Here is a 25305-nt window from a genome sequence, read left to right as displayed (position 1 = left end):
AGAATTCTCATTGACGAAAAGAACTAGACCTAGAACGGACTACTAAGAAAATTAGATCAAAAAAATAAAAAACAGAAAATCAAGTTCAAAATGCCGCATGTGGACAAAAAATCCACTAGCGAGAAACGAAAATTTGCTTGAAAAAATAGGACTAGAATGAACTATGAACGGATTGAGAAAGCCATTTAGGAAAAAATCCGATCCAAAAAATCGAAAAAACAGTAAAAATCAAACTGAAATTGCCGCATGTGAACAAAAAACCAATAGCGAGAAAGCGAATTTTTGTTCAAACACCGTTTTCTCACTCTACTTGCAAAAAATTCACGCCGCAAAACCACTCGCTTTTCCGCTCCACTTCCTGTTCCGGCGTGACCAAAATCACTACTCCAATTTGGCTTCAAAAATCACGAAAAAGTTTTAACAGATCTTAAAAAAAGACAGCGGCGCCCCAAAACAATTCAAATTCTTTGAATTGTAAAAAAACGCTTTAATAGCCGGCTGCGATGCCTAGGAAGGCTATTGATTATACCAATTTAGCTTCTCAACTGAAGGCTATTAAGTTCAAAACTACAACCAGCTCAGAATCCCTCTAATGAATTGCGATAACCTAATGCACTATGACCGGGCTTTGCGATTTAAATTATTTTTTATCAATGGCTGTTTATTTTAGATTGCTTTGCTGAACAACTGATGTTTACAATCACTTTGAACAGAATAAGCAACAAAAGAAGCTAGCCGAGAGAAGTCAAAAAAATTTTATGCAAAATTATGAACAAGTTGTGAACTAATGTCAAGCAAAACAAAAATTAATTCGACGAGCTGAAAAACACAGCAGCACAAGTCCTGACATACAATTCAAAGAATTCTCATTGACTAAAAGAACTAGACCTAGAACGGACTACTAAGAAAATTAGATCAAAAAAATAAAAAACAGAAAATCAAGTTCAAAATGCCGCATGTGGACAAAAAATCCACTAGCGAGATACGAAAATTTGCTTGAAAAAATAGGACTAGAATGAACTATGAATGGATTGAGAAAGCCATTTAGGAAAAAATCCGATCCAAAAAATCGAAAAAACAGTAAAAATCAAACTGAAATTGCCGCATGTGAACAAAAAACCAATAGCGAGAAAGCGAATTTTTGTTCAAACACCGTTTTCTCACTCTACTTGCAAAAAATTCACGCCGCAAAACCACTCGCTTTTCCGCTCCACTTCCTGTTCCGGCGTGACCAAAATCACTACTCCAATTTGGCTTCAAAAATCACGAAAAAGTTTTAACAGATCTTAAAAAAAGACAGCGGCGCCCCAAAACAATTCAAATTCTTTGAATTGTAAAAAAACGCTTTAATAGCCGGCTGCGATGCCTAGGAAGGCTATTGATTATACCAATTTAGCTTCTCAACTGAAGGCTATTAAGTTCAAAACTACAACCAGCTCAAAATCCCTCTAATGAATTGCGATAACCTAATGCACTATGACCGGGCTTTGCGATTTAAATTATTTTTTATCAATGGCTGTTTATTTTAGATTGCTTTGCTGAACAACTGATGTTTACAATCACTTTGAACAGAATAAGCAACAAAAGAAGCTAGCCGAGAGAAGTCAAAAAAATTTTATGCAAAATTATGAACAAGTTGTGAACTAATGTCAAGCAAAACAAAAATTAATTCGACGAGCTGAAAAACACAGCAGCACAAGTCCTGACATACAATTCAAAGAATTCTCATTGACTAAAAGAACTAGACCTAGAACGGACTACTAAGAAAATTAGATCAAAAAATAAAAAAACAGAAAATCAAGTTCAAAATGCCGCATGTGGACAAAAAATCCACTAGCGAGAAACGAAAATTTGCTTGAAAAAATAGGACTAGAATGAACTATGAATGGATTGAGAAAGCCATTTAGGAAAAAATCCGATCCAAAAAATCGAAAAAACAGTAAAAATCAAACTGAAATTGCCGCATGTGAACAAAAAACCAATAGCGAGAAAGCGAATTTTTGTTCAAACACCGTTTTCTCACTCTACTTGCAAAAAATTCACGCCGCAAAACCACTCGCTTTTCCGCTCCACTTCCTGTTCCGGCGTGACCAAAATCACTACTCCAATTTGCCTCAAAAATCACGAAAAAGTTTTAACAGATCTTAAAAAAAGACAGCGGCGCCCCAAAACAATTCAAATTCTTTGAATTGTAAAAAAACGCTTTAATAGCCGGCTGCGATGCCTAGGAAGGCTATTGATTATACCAATTTAGCTTATCAACTGAAGGCTATTAAGTTCAAAACTTCAACCAGCTCAGAATCCCTCTAATGAATTGCGATAACCTAATGCACTATGACCGGGCTTTGCGATTTAAATTATTTTTTATCAATGGCTGTTTATTTTAGATTGCTTTGCTGAACAACTGATGTTTACAATCACTTTGAACAGAATAAGCAAAAAATGAAGCTAGCCGAAAGAAGTCAAAAAAATTTATGCAAAATATTGAACAAGCTGTGAACTAATGTCAAGCAAAACAAATATTAATTCGACGAGCTGAAAAACACAGCAGGACAAGTGCCGAAATACAATTCAAAGAATTCTCATTGACTAAACAAAGAACTAGACCAGGAACGGACTACTCTAAGAAAATCAGATCAAAAAATAAAAAAACAGAAAATCAAGGTCAAAATGCCGCATGCGGAAAAAAACTCCACTAGCGAGAGACGAAAATTTGCTTGAAACAATAGGACTAGAATGAACTATGAATGGATTGCAAAAACCATTTAGGAAAAAATACGATCCAAAAAATCGAAAAAACAGTAAAAACCAAAGTGAAATTGCCGCATGTGAACAAAAAACCAGTAGCGAGAAAGCGAATTTTTGTTCAAACACCGTTTTCTCACTCTACTTGCAAAAAATTCACGCCGCAAAACCACTCGCTTTTCCGCTCGGCTTCTTGTTTCGGCGTGACCAAAATCACTACAATTTGGCTGCAAAAATCATGAAAAAGTGTGAACAGATCTTAAAAAAAGACAGCGTCCGAAAACAATTCAAATTCTTTGAATTGTAAAAAAAACGCTTTAATAGCCGGCTGTGATGCCTAGGAGGGCTATTGATTATACCAATTTAGCTTCTCAACTGAAGGCTATTGAGTTCAAAACTACAACCAGCTCAGAATCCCTCTAATGAATTGCGATAACCTAATGCACTATGACCGGGCTTTGCGATTTAAATTATTTTTAACAATGACTGTTTATTTTAGATTGCTTTGCTGAACAACTGATGTTTACAATCACTTTGAACAGAATAAGCAACAAATGAAGCTAGCCGAGAGAAGTCAAAAAAATTTTATGCAAAATATTGAACAAGCTGTGAACTAATGTCAAGCAAAACAAATATTAATTCGACGAGCTGAAAAACACAGCAGGACAAGTCCTGACATACAATTCAAAGAATTATCATTGACTAAACAAAGAACTAGACCTAGAACGGACTACTCTAAGAAAAACAGATCAAAAAAATAAAAAACAGAAAATCAAGATCAAAATGCCGCATGCGGACAAAAAATCCACTAGCGAGAAACGAAAATTTGCTTGAAACAATAGGACTAGAATGAACTATGAATGGATTGAGAAAACCATTTAGGAAAAAATCCGATCCAAAAAATCGAAAAAACAGAAAATCAAAGTGAAATTGCCACATGTGAACAAAAAACCAGTAGCGAGAAAGCGAATTTTTGTTCAAACACCGTTTTCTCACTCTACTTGCAAAAAATTCACGCAGCAAAACCACTCGCTTTTCCGCTCCACTTCCTGTTTCGGTGTGACCATAATCACTTCTCCAATTTGGCTTCGAAAATCATGAAAAAGTGTGAACAGATCTTAAAAAAAGACAGCGCCCCAAAACAATTCAAATTCTTTGAATTGTAAAAAAAACGCTTTAATAGCCGGCTGCGATGCCTAGGAAGGCTATTGATTATGCCAACTTAGCTTCTCAACTGAAGGCTACTAAGTTCAAAACTACAACCAGCTCAGAATCCCTCTAAGGAATTGTGATAACCTAATGCACTATGACCGGGCTTTGCGATTAAATTTTTATCAATGACTGTTTATTTTAGATTGCTTTGCTGAACAACTGATGTTTACAATCACTTTGAACAGAATAAGCAACAAAAGAAGCTAGCCGAGAGAAGTCAAAAAAATTTTATGCAAAATTATGAACAAGTTGTGAACTAATGTCAAGCAAAACAAATATTAATTCGACGAGCTGAAAAACACAGCAGGACAAGTCCTGACATACAATTCAAAGAATTCTCATTGACTAAGCAAAGAACTAGACCTAGAACGGACTACTCTAAGAAAATCAGATCAAAAAAATAAAAAAGAGAAAATCAAGGTCAAAATGCCGCATGTGGACAAAAAATCCACTAGCGAGAAACGAAAATTTGCTTGAAACAATAGGACTAGAATGAACTATGAATGGATTGAGAAAACCATTTAGGAAAAAATCCGATCCAAAAAATCGAAAAAACAGTAAAAATCAAAGTGAAATTGCCGCATGTGAACAAAAAACCAGTAGCGAGAAAGCGAATTTTTGTTCTAACACCGTTTTCTCACTCCACTTGCAAAAAATTCACGCCGCAAAACCACTCGTTTTCCACTCCACTTCCTGTTTCGGCGTGACCAAAATCACTACTCCAATTGGGCTTCAAAAATCGTTGAAAACTGTGAACAGATCTTAAAAAAGACAGCGCCCCAAATTAATTCAAATTATTTGAATTGTAAAAAAAAACGCTTTAATAGCCGGCTGCGATGCCTAGGAAGGCTATTGATTATACCAATTTAGCTTCTCAACTGAAGGCTATTAAGTTCAAAACTACAACCAGCTCAGAATCCCTCTAATGAATTGCGATAACCTAATGCACTATGACCAGGCTTTGCGATTTAAATTATTTTTATCAATGACTGTTCATTTTAGATTGCTTTGCTGAACAACTGATGTTTACAATCACTTTGAACAGAATAAGCAACAAATGAAGCTAGCCGAGAGAAGTCAAAAAAATTTGATGCAAAATATTGAACAAGCTTTGAACTAATGTCAAGCAAAACAAATATTAATTCGACGAGCTGAAAAACACAGCAGGACAAGTCCTGACATACAATTCAAAGAATTCTCATTGACTAAGCAAAGAACTAGACCTAGAACGGACTACTCTAAGAAAATCAGATCAAAAAAATAAAAAAGAGAAAATCAAGGTCAAAATGCCGCATGTGGACAAAAAATCCACTAGCGAGAAACGAAAATTTGCTTGAAACAATAGGACTAGAATGAACTATGAATGGATTGAGAAAACCATTTAGGAAAAAATCCGATCCAAAAAATCGAAAAAACAGTAAAAATCAAAGTGAAATTGCCGCATGTGAACAAAAAACCAGTAGCGAGAAAGCGAATTTTTGTTCTAACACCGTTTTCTCACTCCACTTGCAAAAAATTCACGCCGCAAAACCACTCGTTTTCCACTCCACTTCCTGTTTCGGCGTGACCAAAATCACTACTCCAATTGGGCTTCAAAAATCGTTGAAAACTGTGAACAGATCTTAAAAAAGACAGCGCCCCAAATTAATTCAAATTATTTGAATTGTAAAAAAAAACGCTTTAATAGCCGGCTGCGATGCCTAGGAAGGCTATTGATTATACCAATTTAGCTTCTCAACTGAAGGCTATTAAGTTCAAAACTACAACCAGCTCAGAATCCCTCTAATGAATTGCGATAACCTAATGCACTATGACCAGGCTTTGCGATTTAAATTATTTTTATCAATGACTGTTCATTTTAGATTGCTTTGCTGAACAACTGATGTTTACAATCACTTTGAACAGAATAAGCAACAAATGAAGCTAGCCGAGAGAAGTCAAAAAAATTTGATGCAAAATATTGAACAAGCTTTGAACTAATGTCAAGCAAAACAAATATTAATTCGACGAGCTGAAAAACACAGCAGGACAAGTCCTGACATACAATTCAAAGAATTCTCATTGACTAAACAAAGAACTAGACCTAGAACGGACTACTCTAAGAAAATCAGATCAAAAAAATAAAAAACAGAAAATCAAGGTCAAAATGCCGCATGTGGACAAAAAATCCACTAGCGAGAAACAAAATTTGCTTGAAACAATAGGGACAGAATGAACTGTGAATGGATTGAGAAAACCATTTAGGAAAAAATCCGATCCAAAAAATCGAAAAAATAGTAAAAACCAAAGTGAAATTGCCGCATGTGAACAAAAAACTAGTAGCGAGAAAGCGCATTTTTGTTCAAACACCGTTTTCTCACTCTACTTGCAAAAAAATTCACGCCGCGAAACCACTCGCTTTTCCGCTCCACTTCCTGTTTCGGCATGAACAAAATCACTACTCCAATTTGGCTTCAAAAATCATGAAAAAGTGTGAACAGATCTTAAACACAGCGCCCCAAAACAATTCAAATTCTGTGCATTGTAAAAAAAACGCTTGAAAAGCCGGCTGCGATGCCTAGGAAGGCTATTGATTATACCAATTTAGCTTCTCAACTGAAGGCTATTAAGTTCAAAACTACAACCAGCTCAGAATCCCTCTAATGAATTGCGATAACCTAATGCACTATGACCGGGCTTTGCTATTTAAATTATTTTCATCAATGACTCTGTTTGCTGGGCATCCTCTAACAGATTGACCAAACACACATCAAGCAGAATGAGTAATGAAAGAAACCAGCCTCGATATGTCAATATTTTGCACCAAATGTTGAAAAAGCGGCACAAGGTCAGGAGAATTTTTTTCTTTGGCGAAGCAGCAAGATACTACTAGAAGCGCAATTACAGCCGGCTGATATGATGAAGTTCAAAAAAAGAAACAATTGTGCTACAATATTAAGTTGCCATAGCAAACTCATGTAACTGAAAAATATTTATATAGAAATAATGTCGACACAATAAATACGAAATCACAGCAATTCCCAAACATAGCTGGCAGATTGCCAGAAAATAGCCGCAATAGCTTTGTAGATCTGCAGTCTCAAAACATCAGTAAAAAAATTCGTCTTTTCATTGAAGGCTGATATGTTATATTTTGATTAAAAATCTGTATAAGTTTTTGCTGCCTCTATTAGCTGCTCTCAAATAACCTTCATTTAGAGTGGCACACACCCATTTGACCTTACCTCTTTGAATTAAAGTCAATTTCAAAGTGAGGAAGTCATTTTAGAGAGAGGTAAGTCAAGTGTGACCAAAAATTTAATCACGCGAATCAACAAAAAACTCGCTCCACTAAGAGCGAAAAATGACGTCACACACGCATTTCAGTTGAAATTGCATGAACGAATGAACAAAAACCAGATTTGAAGTGGCTGTGACGTCATATGGTCGTAACAAAAATCGTGACGACGAAATAAAAAACATAGCAGGCCAAGTCCTGAAATACAATTCAAAGAATTGAATGAAAAACTTAGATTTACTCTACCTGAACAGCAGATCAATTCAACGATGCCAGCCAAAACACAAACAAAATCATCTCAAAAAATTGAGAAACAAACAAACTTAACAAATATATAACCCTTGATAAAACTTGGAAGCTTTTACCCCTAAGGCAAAATTTGACCCCTTTAAATATACCAATTTCAAAGATATATTCAGAACCAAAATTTGTTTCTGAAATTGGTGCAGTATTATATCTGCAAGGCCTGAAAAAGTTCATTGGCCCTTGAAGATCGATTAACTCGAAAATTTTCAATAACTAAAAATATCAAATGAAATTTTAATGAAATGTTGCTGAAAATCGTGACATTAATATCTTAAGAATCATTTCTCGAAAAATGATTCTAGTGTCTCTAGAGGCTATCCAGTAAAACAATTCCAAGTCTTAAAAAACAATTGGTTCGAAGATCGATATGCAATAATTTTTATAAAAAATATCATATTTCAAAAAACAGAAATTCGTTCTATTAAAATGTTGAAAACCATCCAATTACCCCCAGGCAACTATTTAATAACATACTGTCAAACCCTGTATGGGGTTATCTGGCTACTCAGGCAAGCAAAACTGAATAACAGACAAATGCCTTGAAAAAAACTTAAAAAACTTGCAAGTTTTATTAAAAAATTTCCAAAATTCGAAAGGTTAAATTGTTGGAAACAAATCCAGTAAAACTAACAACTATGCAGTAACTGTTTTCAGACCATGGAATAGGTTTCCTGACACTTGGTAATGGACAAATATCAAAAACTGACAAAAACTTTAAGAAACCACAAAAAAATTGCAGATTTTATCAAAAAATGCTAAAATTCGAGACATTAAAATGTTGAAAACCCCTCCATTGTTACTAGAAACCATACAGTGCCCTATCATCAAACCTTAAAGGAGATTCCCTGGCCCATGAAGGTTGAAAAACGCAAAAAATGACAAAAATTTTCAAAAAACTTAAAAATTGCAAAAACTAGTATCATTTTGTGTGTGTGTGTTGGTAGTACCAGAAAATATAGCTCATAAACTGGTCATAACAAGTACCTTTTTCTCGCAAAAGGCCTTCATCAACTTTTAAAAACTTCAACCTAAGACTAATCAAGCAAAAAACTTAAAAAAAATCACAAAAAACATGAAAAATTGCACCATTTTGAGCCCAAAAACTCGTAAAAATGACCTTTTAACCTTCAATTGAGGCCATCCCAGCAGCTGCAACACTCTAAGCACTTGAATGATTACTAAAGCCCTCTTTGGGCCTCTAATGAAACTTAATGCCCGCTGGGCTTTACCTGTTTATCCCGTTTTGAAAGATCAAAGTCATTGAAAAATGTGTGAACACATCTTAAAAAAAACACAGCGCTCCAATACAATTCAAATTCTTTGAATTGTAAAAAAAATAGGAGCGCTATAATAGCCGGCTGAGAAGATGAGGGCGGCTATTAAAAAAGACCGGTTACTTAAACCTAGTTGGTTGAAAAGTTTCTATTCTTTGAATTGTAAAAAACCAAGAGAAGGCCAATAATAGCCCCAGCTATCGCTGCGCGGCTATTAAAAACTATCCGAAATTCCGAAAACTATCTTTCCAATTTGAACTCATGCCGTCTCATCAGTTTCAGCCTAATTTAGAGCACTTTCTGTGCTGAAAAAACAAAGTAATCACCACTGACGTAATGCCCTTGGATTTTACCATTTTAATCTTTGATTGTGAACCATTGTGCCATTGCAATCCTAGCTGGTGAGCTGCCAAAAAGGTAGGAATATAGACTTAAATGCTGTACAATGTATAGCAACAAGTATTGACTTGAACTGCTGGATTCTGATGCATGCCAAAAAAACTATTCGAAAATACTACTTTTCCATTTGGCGAAAACTTCCAATTCCCCATTTCACTCCAGAAACTTATGCCAGCCCTCATTAAGCAATGTTCCTTTATTAGCCTTGAAAGAGATTAGCGTAGCCTGAAGTGACCTTAATATTATTGTTGAAAAGTCAATTACAGAACGAGGCAAGTCATTTAATATCAAAGAGTTGATCACGTAATTCAGCTAAAAATCAACTGTTAATTAGCGTAAATGGCGATAAAAAGCAGCTGAAGAGCAGCATGACTAAGAGAAAACGGGTTTGTGGTCTTCGCGACGTGAAAATTTGTAAAACGAAAAAAGAACAAATGTCGGGCGATTTCCTCTTCAACGACTGGCGAGCGGTTGGCTTCGTCAGTAGCTAGTTACTGCTTAGGGTTGCTAGCTTTTAGGTTAAATGAGGGGAGTGGGTTCAGCATGAAGAGAGGTGGTGGGCTGGGTGGGAGCGTGGTCACGGGTGGCGTGGATGGGGGGAGGGGTTAAAGTGGGTGGTGGTTCAGGGGGAGGGGGGGGGGGTTAATTCCCCTTGACACCAAAAACCGCCCCTCACACCATGAATTTGTCACTTAAACGGATTTTTTGCATACTTAAAATAGTAAGCCAAAAGGCTCTAAGGCTCTAATAGAACTTAATGCCTTCCCGGCTTTACCTGTTTATCCCGTTTTGAGGACGAAAAGTCAAAGTCCGACAAAAAATTGATAATAAATTGCATTAAAAAGACCAGGACAACAGGACTAATATAAGTGCTGCAAACTTTGTTCGAGATCAATTGGAAACCACGAGCACCGCAGAATAGCTGCTTCGCTAAGCTTACAGCTTTACAGAGTACTAAAACAATCCAAATTCTGTGGATTGGTAGAAAAAAGGAGAGCATCTAAATAATAGCCCTTTGCGTACACTACGGCGGTTATTAAACTTTCGAAGTATTAGATTTGGTTCCAATTTCAGCAGCAAACTGAGTAAGTTTATAATAGAGTTTTAAATCTTAATGAAACTGGTGCAAAAATCAAAATCAAAAATGTCCACGACCAGTCGAAGATTTCAATCAAAATGCCAAATTGGCCAGACAAAAAGGATAGGAAACATCCACTCCACCCCAACTTTGTTTGCCAATAACTAAAGACTGCTTTCAAACGATTCATCTAAAAGAGATACTTCAGTGGCTTGAACAGCAAAACATCAGCTAAAAATTATTTGTAGGAATGCAAAAAAAAATCGACTTTAAAACTTGGCAAATCTTGGCTTAAAAATAAATGTGGAGCAATTTAGAGGATGTTATGAGAATTCCGACTTCCAATAATTGAAACGTTTCATTAACACAGTTACTTCAAAACAGCAAATTAAATCGTTCTTTCAAAAACAAATTAAAGAGGACACTTTCAATTCCAATAAGATAATTGTATTAATTTATTTTCAAGCATTTACCAAAAACCAAATAACATTCATAGTACAATACGGAAATGCATTCACGTAAATAATGGGATTAGTAACACTTGAGAAAAGAATTACAAAAAGGGGTAACACAACTTCTGAATTTGTTACTTCTTTCTGTTTCTGGGTCTCTTCTTTTTCTTGTGAGGCTTGTTGCCCCCTTCCGCCCCAGATCCCCCAGCTGCACCCCCGGATGAACCACCACTGGTGGTAGAACTGAAACTTGTTTCCAAAACTGCAGGTCCATTAGACGTACAAGTTGCATTATTTGAAGTTGGCGACTTGGCTTGCTCAGCTTGTGCGCTGGATTTTGAAGAATCAGCGCTTGATCCCGCTACTTTCTGAGCGCTTATTTCAGCTATTTTGTCAGAACTTGCTTCCTTTGAAACTGAAGAAGCTGATTCGTTTGTTTTCATTGCAGTTGATTCGGTTCCTTTATTGGAGTCCGATTTTGCCTTCTCTGCTCCTGTTGTAGCTGCTCCCTCAGCACTTGGTTCAGCAACTTTCTCAGCTTTTCCTTCAGCTGGTTTGTTGGCTATTGTTTTGTCTGTCTTCACCAATTTAGGCAGAACTGTGATAGAAGAAGCATTATCTATATTTGTATCACCGCCAGCATTTTTATCATCAGCCGACTTCTCAGTTCCAATAATTTTTTCATCTTTTTCGACTACTTTCAACCCATGATCAGCAGTTTCTCGCTGTTCTGACAGAAAACCCTTACTTTTCTCTTTTTTGATATTTTTGTCCACTTTGTCATTGCTTGCGGGTTGTGACACAATTTTTGTCTTTTCATGTACTTTAATGTTAAGATCAGTTGGTAATTTTTCTGCAGTTTCGTTGTGTTTTGTGACCACCGCATCAGAAGTAGTCTGGACCTGTGGTTCCGGAGGTCCCGTTCCATAAACAGCAGTTCTCTCTTCCTCTTCTTTCATCGCAATCAACAGCTGGTTCTTGAGAGCCTTCAGTTTCTCAACTTCTATTGCGATCTCACTTTTGTCTGGAGGTTTCACAGATTTCAGAGCCCGCACTTTGTTACCCTGCAAAAAGATACATTTGCTTCCTTTTTATCCCGTAGATTTCACCTTTGATATTATTATAGTACTTTTCATCCCTTTAGGAAATACCTAAAGAGGGATTTCTATTTCTTGGTAGAAAAGAAGTGAGTGCTGCAGTTAATCTCACGAAGGTTCTTATGCGTTATTCATCTATGAAAACGGATTAATTTCGCCCAAAAACCCAGCAACATGCAAAAATAGCTCTTTATCCGTAATTTAACAGCTTATGACATTTTGCCGGTAACTGCCTAGCATTAATTAAACTATGGAGACTTCATTAGTGCAAAAAAGTTCGAACACTGATTGAGCAAAAATTGCTTTTTGCGGATCTGAGCTATTTCAAAAATTCCAAAATTGCTCTGAAGTACTGTGCTAACCTGTTCTGTGGCCATATTCTTCAAAGTTTCAGCTGATAAACCAGTCAATGCAGCCGTCAAAGACTCATCGATACCATTTTGAACAGCTGTGGCTGCCGATTGAGCAGCTGGGACAGATGATTCGGCTTTGGACGCTTTTTCCAGGGCACTTTTCAACTGCTTCAGGATTTCCACCTCTTCGCCAATCAGTTTCTTGTCAGGTGGCTTTTGCGCTTTTAGCTGTCGAACTTTATTTCCCTAAATTGCGATGTTAACGTTTAAGATATTCTAATTTACTTAACATAAGCCGACTAACTCCATTACATAACAACCTACGGAGGCTCAATTTAATTCAACGAGAGTAGCATCTCGATAAACTCACTACTGGGCTTCAAATAACGTTATTGGGGCTTATTTCTGGCAAAAAAATTTCTGGCAAAAAAATTGGCGTAAAAACTACAACCTGAACTCAAATAGATTAAAAAAAAATAATTTACTTGCACATAACCAAACAACGCAGTACGACTTAGGGAGGCTAGCCTGAATTGGTAAGGGGAGGGGGTCAATAACAGGGCGAAGGGAGTGCCACAAGTTTGTTCGTCCCGTTTTTTTTTACTTAAAAGGCATGAAAATTTGTCATTTAGACGAAAAACGGTCAGACGAAATATCTGTCGTACGGTAACTTGCATAAAAAGACCAAGCCCAAAAATAACTTCAGCAAATTTAGTTTGAGACCAATTAACCAGAGGTATACCTCCCCCCACAATTCCACGGACTTTCAACTGTATGCACAATATGGCTTACAGTTACGGCAAATATAAACGGTTTGTGCTTTTAGCGCACTTTAACATTCGATGGAATAATTCCCACTGACTTCAGCTTATTAAAGACAAAATATTACTAAACTGAAAATCTTGCTATTTTTCGTTTGCAAACGCCTTCGGCGCACTTTTGATTTGACTTCAATTTAATTTGACTTAGAATTTCCTCCAATTAATAAATTTTCGCCAATTACGTTTTTTAGCTTCTTAAAAGTGAGAATCAGAGAGAAATAGATGAAGAAAAACGCAACAGATAAAGCGTGAAAAATTCGAAAGTCAAATTGCTCACGCTGGCTATAAACTACAACTAACCCCTGGTCCCCTTTCCCGGTAGCTTCTAAAATTTACCCTTACCTGTTCTGTCACAGCCTTTTGCAACTCTTCTGCACTTTTTCCACACACGTCCACCGCTCCACTTGAGGACGATTCCTTCTTTTCCGCTTTCTTCGCAGGCGAACCTCCACCCGACCCTCCGTACATATCTTTCAGTTTCGTAACTTCCGATTCCTCCAATTTTTTAAACAGAGGAACCGGCTTGTTAATCACGTGACCAGAAGGAACGGAACGAATGAAACGATCGGGTAGTGTTGGCAGCCCGTTCTGGTCCGTGGCTGTAGAGTAGAGCGCCAGTTGACGGAATATTTCGAAGGCTGTCTGAGGCATGAAGGGTTCCAACATCTGAGCTAGTAAGTGAACCATGTTGACACAGATGGCGTTTATCGCACCTGCTCGTTTCTTCCTAAAGAATTGGTGGCAGCTTTTAAAACACACACGTCAAAAAAAGAAACACACACGTCAAAAAAAGTTCAAAAATCCAAATTGTTCCACAGATGTTAATTTAAGACATGTAATAAATTCTTAACATTTGATAATTTACCTCACAATGCAGTTGTTCACTTTTTCATTGGTTTTTATTTGCGGTTGTAAAAGAATCTGATGAACAAAATTCACTATTCTATATTTAATTGGCAGAATGTGTAGAATATATGAACTTAGAAACGTAGAAAGTTAAACTAACCTTTAATATTTGACGCGTATAAACCGAATCCGAAATTAATCTTGATTCAAACTATAGTATTAAAACTTAGAAAATTTAACTTACCAGTTTTATCAAGACAAGAGCAAATTGATTCAGGTCAATTTGATATAAACGAATCTTTGAGAAATGGTACTGTTAACCAATATTCGATTCAAAATGAGGATTCTAGATAGTTATTATTAAAGTCAGATTATTCTCCTCAGCATGTTTTAACTGATTTTGATATCTCTGGAAGTGTGAATGAATTCTTAGAGAAGTGCAAATGCATTCTATAAATGGTATTCCTCGCGACTGATTTCTAGGAATTTTGTAGAAGTAAACCATATTCGGTATTCCGTACGACCCCCACTATAAATCATGGTGCTAAGATTAGTATTGTATCTTGATTGTTCGCATTGATAATGAGTATAAATAGGGCTGATTTTTGAGCCGTTTTCTTAACCCAGTTGCCTGATTCTAAATTCACTGCTTATTATACAATCCTCGTTATTCTCAGCGGTAATAGTCTTTCCTTAGTTTCGATTCTTCTAACTTCTTAGGATTATTCGATAGAGTCGGTGTAGACTCAGAGATCGAATAGAGAAATAGAAAATAGTTTGGAGACTTTTTGAGAATACACCTTGGTTGAATATAACTTTGATTTAGTTAGGAATAAGGTCTGTGGTAACTTTGCAATCTTTAATTTCTAAGTTAAGTAATTTCTTAGTGTTATGAATTGGCATTAAACCAGAACTTAACATATCTATCTTAGTATACATAGGTGGTTTTACAGAGATCAATCACTATTAGGTTAAGTTAAGATTTCCCGGGACTTGGACTTTGGAGAGGGGAACTACAGACGCCTTCAAGACGAGTGCTTCTGAGAGTATTAATCGGCCGCGCTCCTTTAGGAGACTGAATAGTGAAAGCCACTCTGAGGTCAGGGCTGCCTGATCGTTGACGACTTGGCAAGCTAAGTTAACCCATGTAGTATGGAATGGCGAACCAGGTAGACATTATCACGGTCTGCAGTAGCCTGAAGTACCTGATGGGCAATGTCTTAGTGTTCTATTCAAGTTGATTAATACTCGTCTGGTTGGGTTGTGGAGTGAACTACGACGAGCTTCCCTTCATCTTCACACTTAGTAGTTTTAGGATCTTAGATTGATCTCTTAGTATTAAATAGTTGTATTGGGAACTTGGTATACTTCTCAATTATAGTGCCACCTATTTCATAATTGTTTTCTTTTCCATATATTTAGGTCTTAGCTGAGGCTAGACAACTCTCAATCGAACCTTATAATTACTGTTTAATACAAACGACTGCTTCCAATCTGAATCTTAGGAGTAATAGAAGGGCCTGGTATACCCCTTTCTGTTATTTTAGGATAATAGGCACTCGAAGTTACCACTACTCTAGTTCTCTGTTTTAACGAAAATTTAGATAATTACAATTTTTGGGATTTGAATAAGGAATTTCCCCCACCCTAGTTTTTTTCAAATTCTACATTGGCGACCACAGAGGGATATTTTATCAGAAACTAGCAAAAAAAATTGTAATTGGGTATAGAATAAAGATCGCGAGCCGGGCTCACGAACTGTCAGTGAAAACCAAAAAAAAACTTTTGTAATAACAAAAAAAAGATAAATTAAGAAATAAAGACTGATCCAAGTAGAAAAGTTACATCAGCACGGCATTAACAAAAATTGACTGTTAACTTACACAATAGTGAAAAAATTCTAACTTTTGAATTACTGAGAATCCAAATCAACAACTCGTAGTTTCTAGTTTTTGCTTTTGATTTCTGTTTTGAAAAGAAAATCAAAATCACTGACACAGGGGGTCTCAAAACGAAGGCAAAGTGTTTGAAACAGTTTTGCGAGAAAGAGAAACTAACATTATCAGCGTAGAACACAATTTGAAAAACAAATGGCAAACGCAAACAACAACAACGCCCAGCAGCAAATAGTAGTGGCTGCTCCACCGTTAACTCCTTTACGTTATCCGAGCAAAGACTTCGACTGCTTCGAGCGATGGATACGCCATTTCGAAGCGCTGGCTCAGGCAAACAACTGGGACGATGCCAGGCAGCGAGCAGTTCTCCCCACTTGCTTGAACAACTACGCACTGGACGAGTACTACAACCTTCCAAATCAGTACCTTATTCAAGTACAAGGACAGCCGGCACCGACGATCGAGCGCGTTCTCAATGCACTCAACAATCGAATCGGAGATTTTCCTAATGCAAGAAGTGCACGAACCGAGTTCAAGAACCTCCAGCAAAATGAAGGGGAGAGCATTCAAGAATTCTCTCGAAGAGTTCGAAAATTGGGCGAAGCAGCAAACGCTCACTTGAACGCAGCAGGAAGGCAGGAAGCTAATAAAGACGCGTTTATCGATGGACTGCTGGACAGTGAAATACGATACACCCTCCTCAAGGAAGACCCGGACACTTTCAATGCATCCGCCCAAAGAGCTATAGCCCTTCAGTTCTTGAGAGCCTTCAGTTTCTCAACTTCTATTGCGATCTCACTTTTGTCTGGAGGTTTCACAGATTTCAGAGTCCGCACTTTGTTACCCTGCAAAAAGATACATTTGCTTCCTTTTTATCCCGTAGATTTCACCTTTGATATTATTATAGTACTTTTCATCCCTTTAGGAAATACCTAAAGAGGGATTTCTATTTCTTGGTAGAAAAGAAGTGAGTGCTGCAGTTAATCTCACGAAGGTTCTTATGCGTTATTCATCTATGAAAACGGATTAATTTCGCCCAAAAACCCAGCAACATGCAAAAATAGCTCTTTATCCGTAATTTAACAGCTTATGACATTTTGCCGGTAACTGCCTAGCATTAATTAAACTATGGAGACTTCATTAGTGCAAAAAAGTTCGAACACTGATTGAGCAAAAATTGCTTTTTGCGGATCTGAGCTATTTCAAAAATTCCAAAATTGCTCTGAAGTACTGTGCTAACCTGTTCTGTGGCCATATTCTTCAAAGTTTCAGCTGATAAACCAGTCAATGCAGCCGTCAAAGACTCATCGATACCATTTTGAACAGCTGTGGCTGCCGATTGAGCAGCTGGGACAGATGATTCGGCTTTGGACGCTTTTTCCAGGGCACTTTTCAACTGCTTCAGGATTTCCACCTCTTCGCCAATCAGTTTCTTGTCAGGTGGCTTTTGCGCTTTTAGCTGTCGAACTTTATTTCCCTAAATTGCGATGTTAACGTTTAAGATATTCTAATTTACTTAACATAAGCCGACTAACTCCATTACACAACAACCTACGGAGGCTCAATTTAATTCAACGAGAGTAGCATCTCGATAAACTCACTACTGGGCTTCAAATAACGTTATTGGGGCTTATTTCTGGCAAAAAAATTTCTGGCAAAAAAATTGGCGTAAAAACTACAACCTGAACTCAAATAGATTAAAAAAAAAATAATTTACTTCAGAGATCGAATAGAGAAATAGAAAATAGTTTGGAGACTTTTTGAGAATACACCTTGGTTGAATATAACTTTGATTTAGTTAGGAATAAGGTCTGTGGTAACTTTGCAATCTTTAATTTCTAAGTTAAGTAATTTCTTAGTGTTATGAATTGGCATTAAACCAGAACTTAACATATCTATCTTAGTATACATAGGTGGTTTTACAGAGATCAATCACTATTAGGTTAAGTTAAGATTTCCCGGGACTTGGACTTTGGAGAGGGGAACTACACACGCCTTCAAGACGAGTGCTTCTGAGAGTATTAATCGGCCGCGCTCCTTTAGGAGACTGAATAGTGAAAGCCACTCTGAGGTCAGGGCTGCCTGATCGTTGACGACTTGGCAAGCTAAGTTAACCCATGTAGTATGGAATGGCGAACCAGGTAGACATTATCACGGTCTGCAGTAGCCTGAAGTACCTGATGGGCAATGTCTTAGTGTTCTATTCAAGTTGATTAATACTCGTCTGGTTGGGTTGTGGAGTGAACTACGACGAGCTTCCCTTCATCTTCACACTTAGTAGTTTTAGGATCTTAGATTGATCTCTTAGTATTAAATAGTTGTATTGGGAACTTGGTATACTTCTCAATTATAGTGCCACCTATTTCATAATTGTTTTCTTTTCCATATATTTAGGTCTTAGCTGAGGTTAGACAACTCTCAATCGAACCTTATAATTACTGTTTAATACAAACGACTGCTTCCAATCTGAATCTTAGGAGTAATAGAAGGGCCTGGTATACCCCTTTCTGTTATTTTAGGATAATAGGCACTCGAAGTTACCACTACTCTAGTTCTCTGTTTTAACGAAAATTTAGATAATTACAATTTTTGGGATTTGAATAAGGAATTTCCCCCGCCCTAGTTTTTTTCAAATTCTACATTGGCGACCACAGAGGGATATTTTATCAGAAACTAGCAAAAAAATTGTAATTGGGTATAGAATAAAGATCGCGAGCCGGGCTCACGAACTGTCAGTGAAAACCAAAAAAAAAACTTTTGTAATAACAAAAAAAAGATAAATTAAGAAATAAAGACTGATCCAAGTAGAAAAGTTACATCAGCACGGCATTAACAAAAATTGACTGTTAACTTACACAATAGTGAAAAAATTCTAACTTTTGAATTACTGAGAATCCAAATCAACAACTCGTAGTTTCTAGTTTTTGCTTTTGATTTCTGTTTTGAAAAGAAAATCAAAATCACTGACACAGGGGGTCTCAAAACGAAGGCAAAGTGTTTGAAACAGTTTTGCGAGAAAGAGAAACTAACATTATCAGCGTAGAACACAATTTGAAAAACAAATGGCAAACGCAAACAACAACAACGCCCAGCAGCAAATAGTAGTGGCTGCTCCACCGTTAACTCCTTTACGTTATCCGAGCAAAGACTTCGACTGCTTCGAGCGATGGATACGCCATTTCGAAGCGCTGGCTCAGGCAAACAACTGGGACGATGCCAGGCAGCGAGCAGTTCTCCCCACTTGCTTGAACAACTACGCACTGGACGAGTACTACAACCTTCCAAATCAGTACCTTATTCAAGTACAAGGACAGCCGGCACCGACGATCGAGCGCGTTCTCAATGCACTCAACAATCGAATCGGAGATTTTCCTAATGCAAGAAGTGCACGAACCGAGTTCAAGAACCTCCAGCAAAATGAAGGGGAGAGCATTCAAGAATTCTCTCGAAGAGTTCGAAAATTGGGCGAAGCAGCAAACGCTCACTTGAACGCAGCAGGAAGGCAGGAAGCTAATAAAGACGCGTTTATCGATGGACTGCTGGACAGTGAAATACGATACACCCTCCTCAAGGAAGACCCGGACACTTTCAATGCATCCGCCCAAAGAGCTATAGCCCTCGAAGCAATTGCGAAAGTTGAGAATGCCCGATATCGACCAAGGCGGACGGGACATGTGCGTTGCACCCAAGGTGACGACGATGAAAGTGGAAGAAAAACTGAAATAAGAGACCTATCAACCAATGTTGGCATGGGACTCAGTGACTTGATGGAAAACCAAATCAGGAGTTTCAACAAGTTACTGGAGCAACAGGAACGTCACACGCAGATCATGAAACGGAAATTAGATACACAGAGTCGGTTTCTAACAGAATTTGCACCAGCCCAGAGAACATCGCGCAGCCCTGCAAGAGTGGATTGGAATAGCAACGTACAATGCTATCACTGTCAAGATTGGGGGCATTTTGCGAGTCACTGCCCTAAACGTAGCACTGCTTCAAGACGACAAGAAGATGGAAGCGCCGAAACGCAGCCAGTTGTTAAGATGATTTTGCAGAGGGCGCAGAGACATGAAACTTTTAACAGTGCGAGTATCGAGAATAATAGCGGCATCTTTGGACCTACTGTTTATGTTGATGCTAAACTGAACGGGAAGTTGCACAGAGCGCTGCTAGACACGGGTAGCAATGTGAATATTATATCTGAACAGACGTACAAACTTTATTCACCCCCAATGTTACTATCGGACTTCCACGACACAGTCTTATCAGCAACGAACGACCCATTCCGCATTCTAGGAAAATTCACCGGAGTCCTTGCATTCGGTCCGGGTATGGTTATTCAGACGGAATTTCTCGTCACCCCGGACACAGATGTACCCTTGATATTAGGGACACCCATACTACAAGAGAATCAAATGTCGATCGACTTCCAGTCCAGGCAACTAATGATGGGCACAGAGAGCAGTACAGTGAATTTGACATTCCTTTGGAAAACAGAGAAACCCGGACAAGTCAAGGTTTGCGGCGCGGAGAGTGAGTTACAAGGCCGTGAACCCTTACAAACAGAGAAAAACTACCCTCTCGAACCAACGTCAGAAGATGAGCTCAACGTGATCTGCAATCTAGTGAAATCCGATTCAAGTGATCATGGAACTGGACTCAAGACATTGAGTACAGTTGCCTGTTTTCGAGATGTTTTTGCCCTCAACGATGCGGAATTGGGTCAAACTCAGCTAGTGGAACACGATATTGATACGGGAGACGCTGGACCAATTAAACTTGCTCCCTATCGACTCGCGCCAGGGAAGATGGCAGTTGTGAAACAAGAAGTTGAAGATATGCTCTCACGGAATATTATCCGGCCATCCAAAAGCCCCTACAGCGCACCCATTGTACTTGTTACGAAAAAAGACGGCAGCAACAGAATGTGTGTAGACTTTAGAAAACTTACCGAAGTGACGAGAAAAGACGCCTTCCCGTTACCCAGAATCGATCAAATCCTCGATCATCTTCATGGAGCTACGGTTTTTTCGAGCCTGGATTTAGACTCCCGATACTGGCAGGTCCCATTAGCAGAGTCAGCGATACCCAAAACCGCATTCGTTACTCCAGATGGTGGTCACTACGAGTTCCTGCGACTACCGTTTGGACTCTGCAATGCCCCAGGCACTTTTCAACGATTGATGACAACAATTTTTAACGAGTACCTCTTCAGCTTTGTTCTCATCTTTTTGGACGATGTTCTAGTCTTCAGCAAGTCGGAGGAAGAACACGAGGAACATCTGCGAAGTGTGTTTGAAGCCCTCAGGAAAGCAAACTTGAAGTTGAAGCCAAAGAAATGCAAATTGTACCAAAACTCAGTTACGTACTTAGGATACAAATTAAGTGCCGAAGGAATATCACCCGACGAGGGAAAAATCAAAGCCCTAAAGGAGTGGAAAAGGCCGGAAAACGTCACAGAAGTGAGATCATACATTGGATTCTGCAGCTATTATCGAAGATTTGTGAAGGACTTCGCAGGAATAGCCAAACCTTTACACGAGATCACGAAGAAGAATAGGAGATTCACCTGGACACCAGACTGTCAAGCCGCCTTCGAGAGTCTAAAAACTGCAATGATCGAAAGCACGGTTTTATCTCATCCGGACTACAACTCACCATTCGTGCTGGACACAGACGCAAGTGACAACAGTTTGGGCGCAGTACTTTCAAATGTCATAGATGGTGTTGAGTATCCCGTTGCTTTTGCAAGCAGAGTGCTATCGCCAGCAGAATGTAAATATTCAACAACGAAAATAGAGGCCCTAGCTGTAATTCAGGCAATGAAATGGTACAAGCCATACCTATGGGGTACGAAATTCGTGTTGAGAACGGACCATGCTTCACTTCAATGGCTGTTCAGGCAAAACAACGATGGAATGATCTTTCGAATGCTACAAAAACTCCAAGAGTTTGACTTCCAGGTGGTTCATCGCCCTGGCGAAAAACATGGAAATGCGGACGGACTTTCACGACAGTGTAGCCAGACACCCGAACTGACTGAGGAGAAGAAGAAAGAGATGTTTGGCGACTGCCCCCCAGCTGAAAGTTTGAGCGAAGCTCTGGGCCATATCCAAATGGTGACTTCGCCGGAACTTAATCCATGTTCTTCAGAGACTAAACCACTGTCCAAAATTCAAATGGCAAAAACTCTTACGTTCACCAGGCACGAGTTCGAAGATGGGACTAAAGAATGGATAGAAACGGACACAGATTCAGATTGCGGACTGGAGAACGCGGACTCCGAATTGCTCCAACAAAATAAAACTCAGCAGCAGGAAAGCGACGACGACGACGAATACGAAATTCTCTACAAAATGAGTTTCCAAAAACTTTTTGAAGCTGCACTGGCAGAGCGGGCATCAAGAGGCAAATTTGGACTCAGCTGGTCAACCGACGAGGAGAGTGATTACACCAGCCAAACTGAGTATTATGGGAATCCGGGGATGACCAAAGACAGCAACTACCCCAACGAAACCCAGCTCGAAAATTGTGCAGCTGTCAAGGTGAACGACTCCCCAAGCAATACCAAATGTGGAAAAGTTCGAATGACTACAAACCCTGGCTGTTCAGGTGGACTCGAGTTGAACAGTCCCGAAAACGAATAGGCATCAATGGAAATTATCCTGGAGGAGGGCAGAGAAGCAGCAAGAGAACACCAAGCGCAGGACCCTGCAATAAAACTCAATTTTCAATGGGCCAACGCAAACGAGAATGGTACTCAAACATCACTTGGCAAACTCAACGTGAAGAAAGCAGCAGCTATTGCAGCCGGGGAAGATGCGGTGGCACTCTGGAGTGTTTGGGAACAACTGGAACTTGCAGATGGAGTTCTATACCGGAAGTGGCTTGTGGAGGGAACAAATACAAATATCAGACAGTTTGTAGTGCCCATTAGTCCAAGAGAAAAAGTGTTAGAACAACTACACGACTCCAAGATCAGTGGAGGACACTTTGCGTTTCAGAAAACACTCGACAGAGCCAGGCAACGATTCTGGTGGCCAAACATGAGAAAAGAGATCGAGAGGAAGTGTGAGAACTGCTTAACTTGTCAGTCGCGATCCACAGCTGGGAAGAAACGGAGAGCACCCTTGCAAACGATCAACGTCGGAATTCGTTTCAACAAAATTGCCGCAGACATTTTGGGTCCAGTAACGAAAACAAAAGGAGGGTACAAATATATTCTCGTACTCACGGACTACTTCACAAAAAATGTAGTTAGCACACCTTTACAAAACACAACTGCTGAAATCGTGGCAAGAGCAATCGTGGAGAAATGGATTCTTGTTTGGGGCCCCGGACTCAATTCACACTGACCAGGGCTCAAATTTTTGCAGTGAATTGATCTTGGAACTCTGCAAGCTGTTTGGAATGGAGAAAACAAAGACCTCACCTTACCACCCTGAAGGCAACGGAATGGTTGAACGACATAATCGGGTCATTGCTGATGTTGTATCGAAGTACTGCGCTGGAAATCCGATCACTTGGGACGAAATGCTTCCATATCTGAGCTTCGTCTACAACACAACAGTGCACAGAACAACAGGTCATACCCCCTTTTCTCTGGTATACGGACAAGAGTGCAAATACCCAATCGACCTACTTCTACCCAAAGCACCAGGTCACGAAATCCAAAGTTACGAATTCACCCGATGGCTAGAGGAACAATTTCTTGAAGCCCACATGAACGCCAGGGAAACTTTGGGATGCAACCAGGAGAGACAAAAAGACCGATATCGTAAAGAAATTTTTGGAGAAAGCTACAGCAACGGTGATCGCGTCTGGTTGTTCGCTCCCCACAAAGCCAAATCGAGAAAGTTCTTTCTGCCGTGGGACGGCCCCTACATTGTGTTAGAGAAAACTTGATGTGCACTATAAAATATCGAAAACGGGTACCTGTAACAAATGGCAGATTGTACATTATAACAGACTGAAACCCGTAAAAGAAGAAACTGATCAACACAGAGTCCTCACTCGCCCAGCACCAGGAAGACGGCCACCAGCTGGAGAAGTGGATGACCAGGAGGAGACAGCAAATCCGGGATTCTTCTCGAGGAAATCTGCACGAAGGGCTCTCCCTCGAAACTTGGAAAGATACAGATGGATGGAGGAAGAAGATGACTTCTTTCACAACCTGTTTGAGGAACGTGAGAGAACTCCATCTGTCAGAGAAGAGGTAGACAACAAGACCCAGGATGTTGAAGAAACGCAGGCAACCGAACTGACCGCACCTGATGGGAGAAAGGACATGACAGAGGCCAAACTGGAGACCCCACCCTCAGTCTCTGAACTTGCAAACCTGCCAGAGACAACGCATCAACTGAACACTACTCCAGAGAAGACTATCAACACGGAGTTCATGGACATGCAGAGACCTCATAAATTGAAAGGGGTAAAGAGAGCACCAACAACACTCAACCTTGAAACACCGAGCCCAAGTCTGATCTCAGAAACAGAAGGACGTCCAAAACGAGCAAAACGATTCCCCAAGAGATACGGAATCGATGACGAATGAAACCCTGATCTGAGCACCTATGACGAATCATCATAACAAACTCGACTTTAGACTTAAGCCAGGAACAAACTAATTTTCTAGATTATGTACTTTGAACGTTTTTTTAATAATAATCACTATGGACTAATAAAATTTTTCTCCTTTTTTTTGTAGCCAACCAAAAATAAAAGTATCAAAATTTTCCTTAAAAAAAGTCTTGATTAAGACTTCAGAAAACGTTTAGGCATAAAACAGTCGTCGAAACGGATTCCAGATTGCATTTGAATTTAATTTGAAAGGTTTAATTAGAGTTTCAAACAACAACAAAAATATTAGAAATAAGCATAAGAAAATTTGGTATTAGAAAAAAAACCGGAAAAAAAGGCAATTCATTAATAGCCTAGTTTTAGTTTAAAAAAAATAATTCTTTAAAAAAAAAGAACAATATGAAACAAACTAGAATAATAAAAAAAATTAGGTCTCAGTATAGAAAAAGTTTTTCGCTTTAAGTGCAGTTTTTCTAACTTTGCAAGTATTTAGATGGAGTGGTGCTATCTTTTTCTTGTTATCCGGTTGACTCTAGCAGAAGTAACAACCCGAGCAAACATTGCGTTTGTCCCACAGACTCCGATTGCTCTGGCTGATTCAATTGAATTGATCGAAATTGCAGTGCCCTTTCCAAAACCCTTGGACATTAATTGGAGCGCATTTAAACACTTTTCAAAACCCTGAAGGAAATGGAGACTCTTGTGTGGAGAGAGGCGCAATGGGGATTTTGCAATAACCAAAAGTTAAACGGTATCGTCGAAAACAGTCAGAATACCCTTATCACGTCACTACAAAAAGATATTTCCGAGATCGAAGAAGACAGGACACAGCTGATTCGAGATGTGAAGATTTTTGCAAACTCAACCAAGCTCTCGAACAAGAAGAGAAGGTCAATAACCTTGCTTGCAGCGGGAGCTGCTGCCGCACTTGTTCTGGAGCCCATAGTAGAAAAAACAGCTTGCAAAATGC

At 38.9% G+C, this 25305-nt stretch overlaps 1 protein-coding gene across 1 annotated transcript in view; it reads right to left on the bottom strand.

Moving 5' to 3' along the window:
- Positions 1-10703: 10703 nt before the first annotated feature.
- The window catches only part of LOC142351969 (methionine--tRNA ligase, cytoplasmic-like), a 34578-nt gene continuing 19976 nt past the window's right edge, over positions 10704-25305 (bottom strand). Inside the window, exons 18-20 of the mRNA XM_075404264.1 lie at positions 13357-13741; positions 12203-12439; positions 10704-11807 (exon numbers count right to left, since the gene is read on the bottom strand). Of these exons, the coding sequence (XP_075260379.1) occupies positions 10878-11807; positions 12203-12439; positions 13357-13741 (1552 nt within the window). The 3' untranslated portion in view covers positions 10704-10877. The remainder of the gene's footprint in view (positions 11808-12202; positions 12440-13356; positions 13742-25305) is intronic.

This window comes from Convolutriloba macropyga, chromosome 13 (genome assembly GCF_964194025.1).
Source record: "Convolutriloba macropyga chromosome 13, txConMacr16.3, whole genome shotgun sequence".
Classification (NCBI taxonomy): domain Eukaryota; kingdom Metazoa; phylum Xenacoelomorpha; order Acoela; family Convolutidae; genus Convolutriloba; species Convolutriloba macropyga.
Note: the sequence above shows the minus strand (reverse complement) of the source record. Positions and strands in the feature narration are given on the sequence as shown.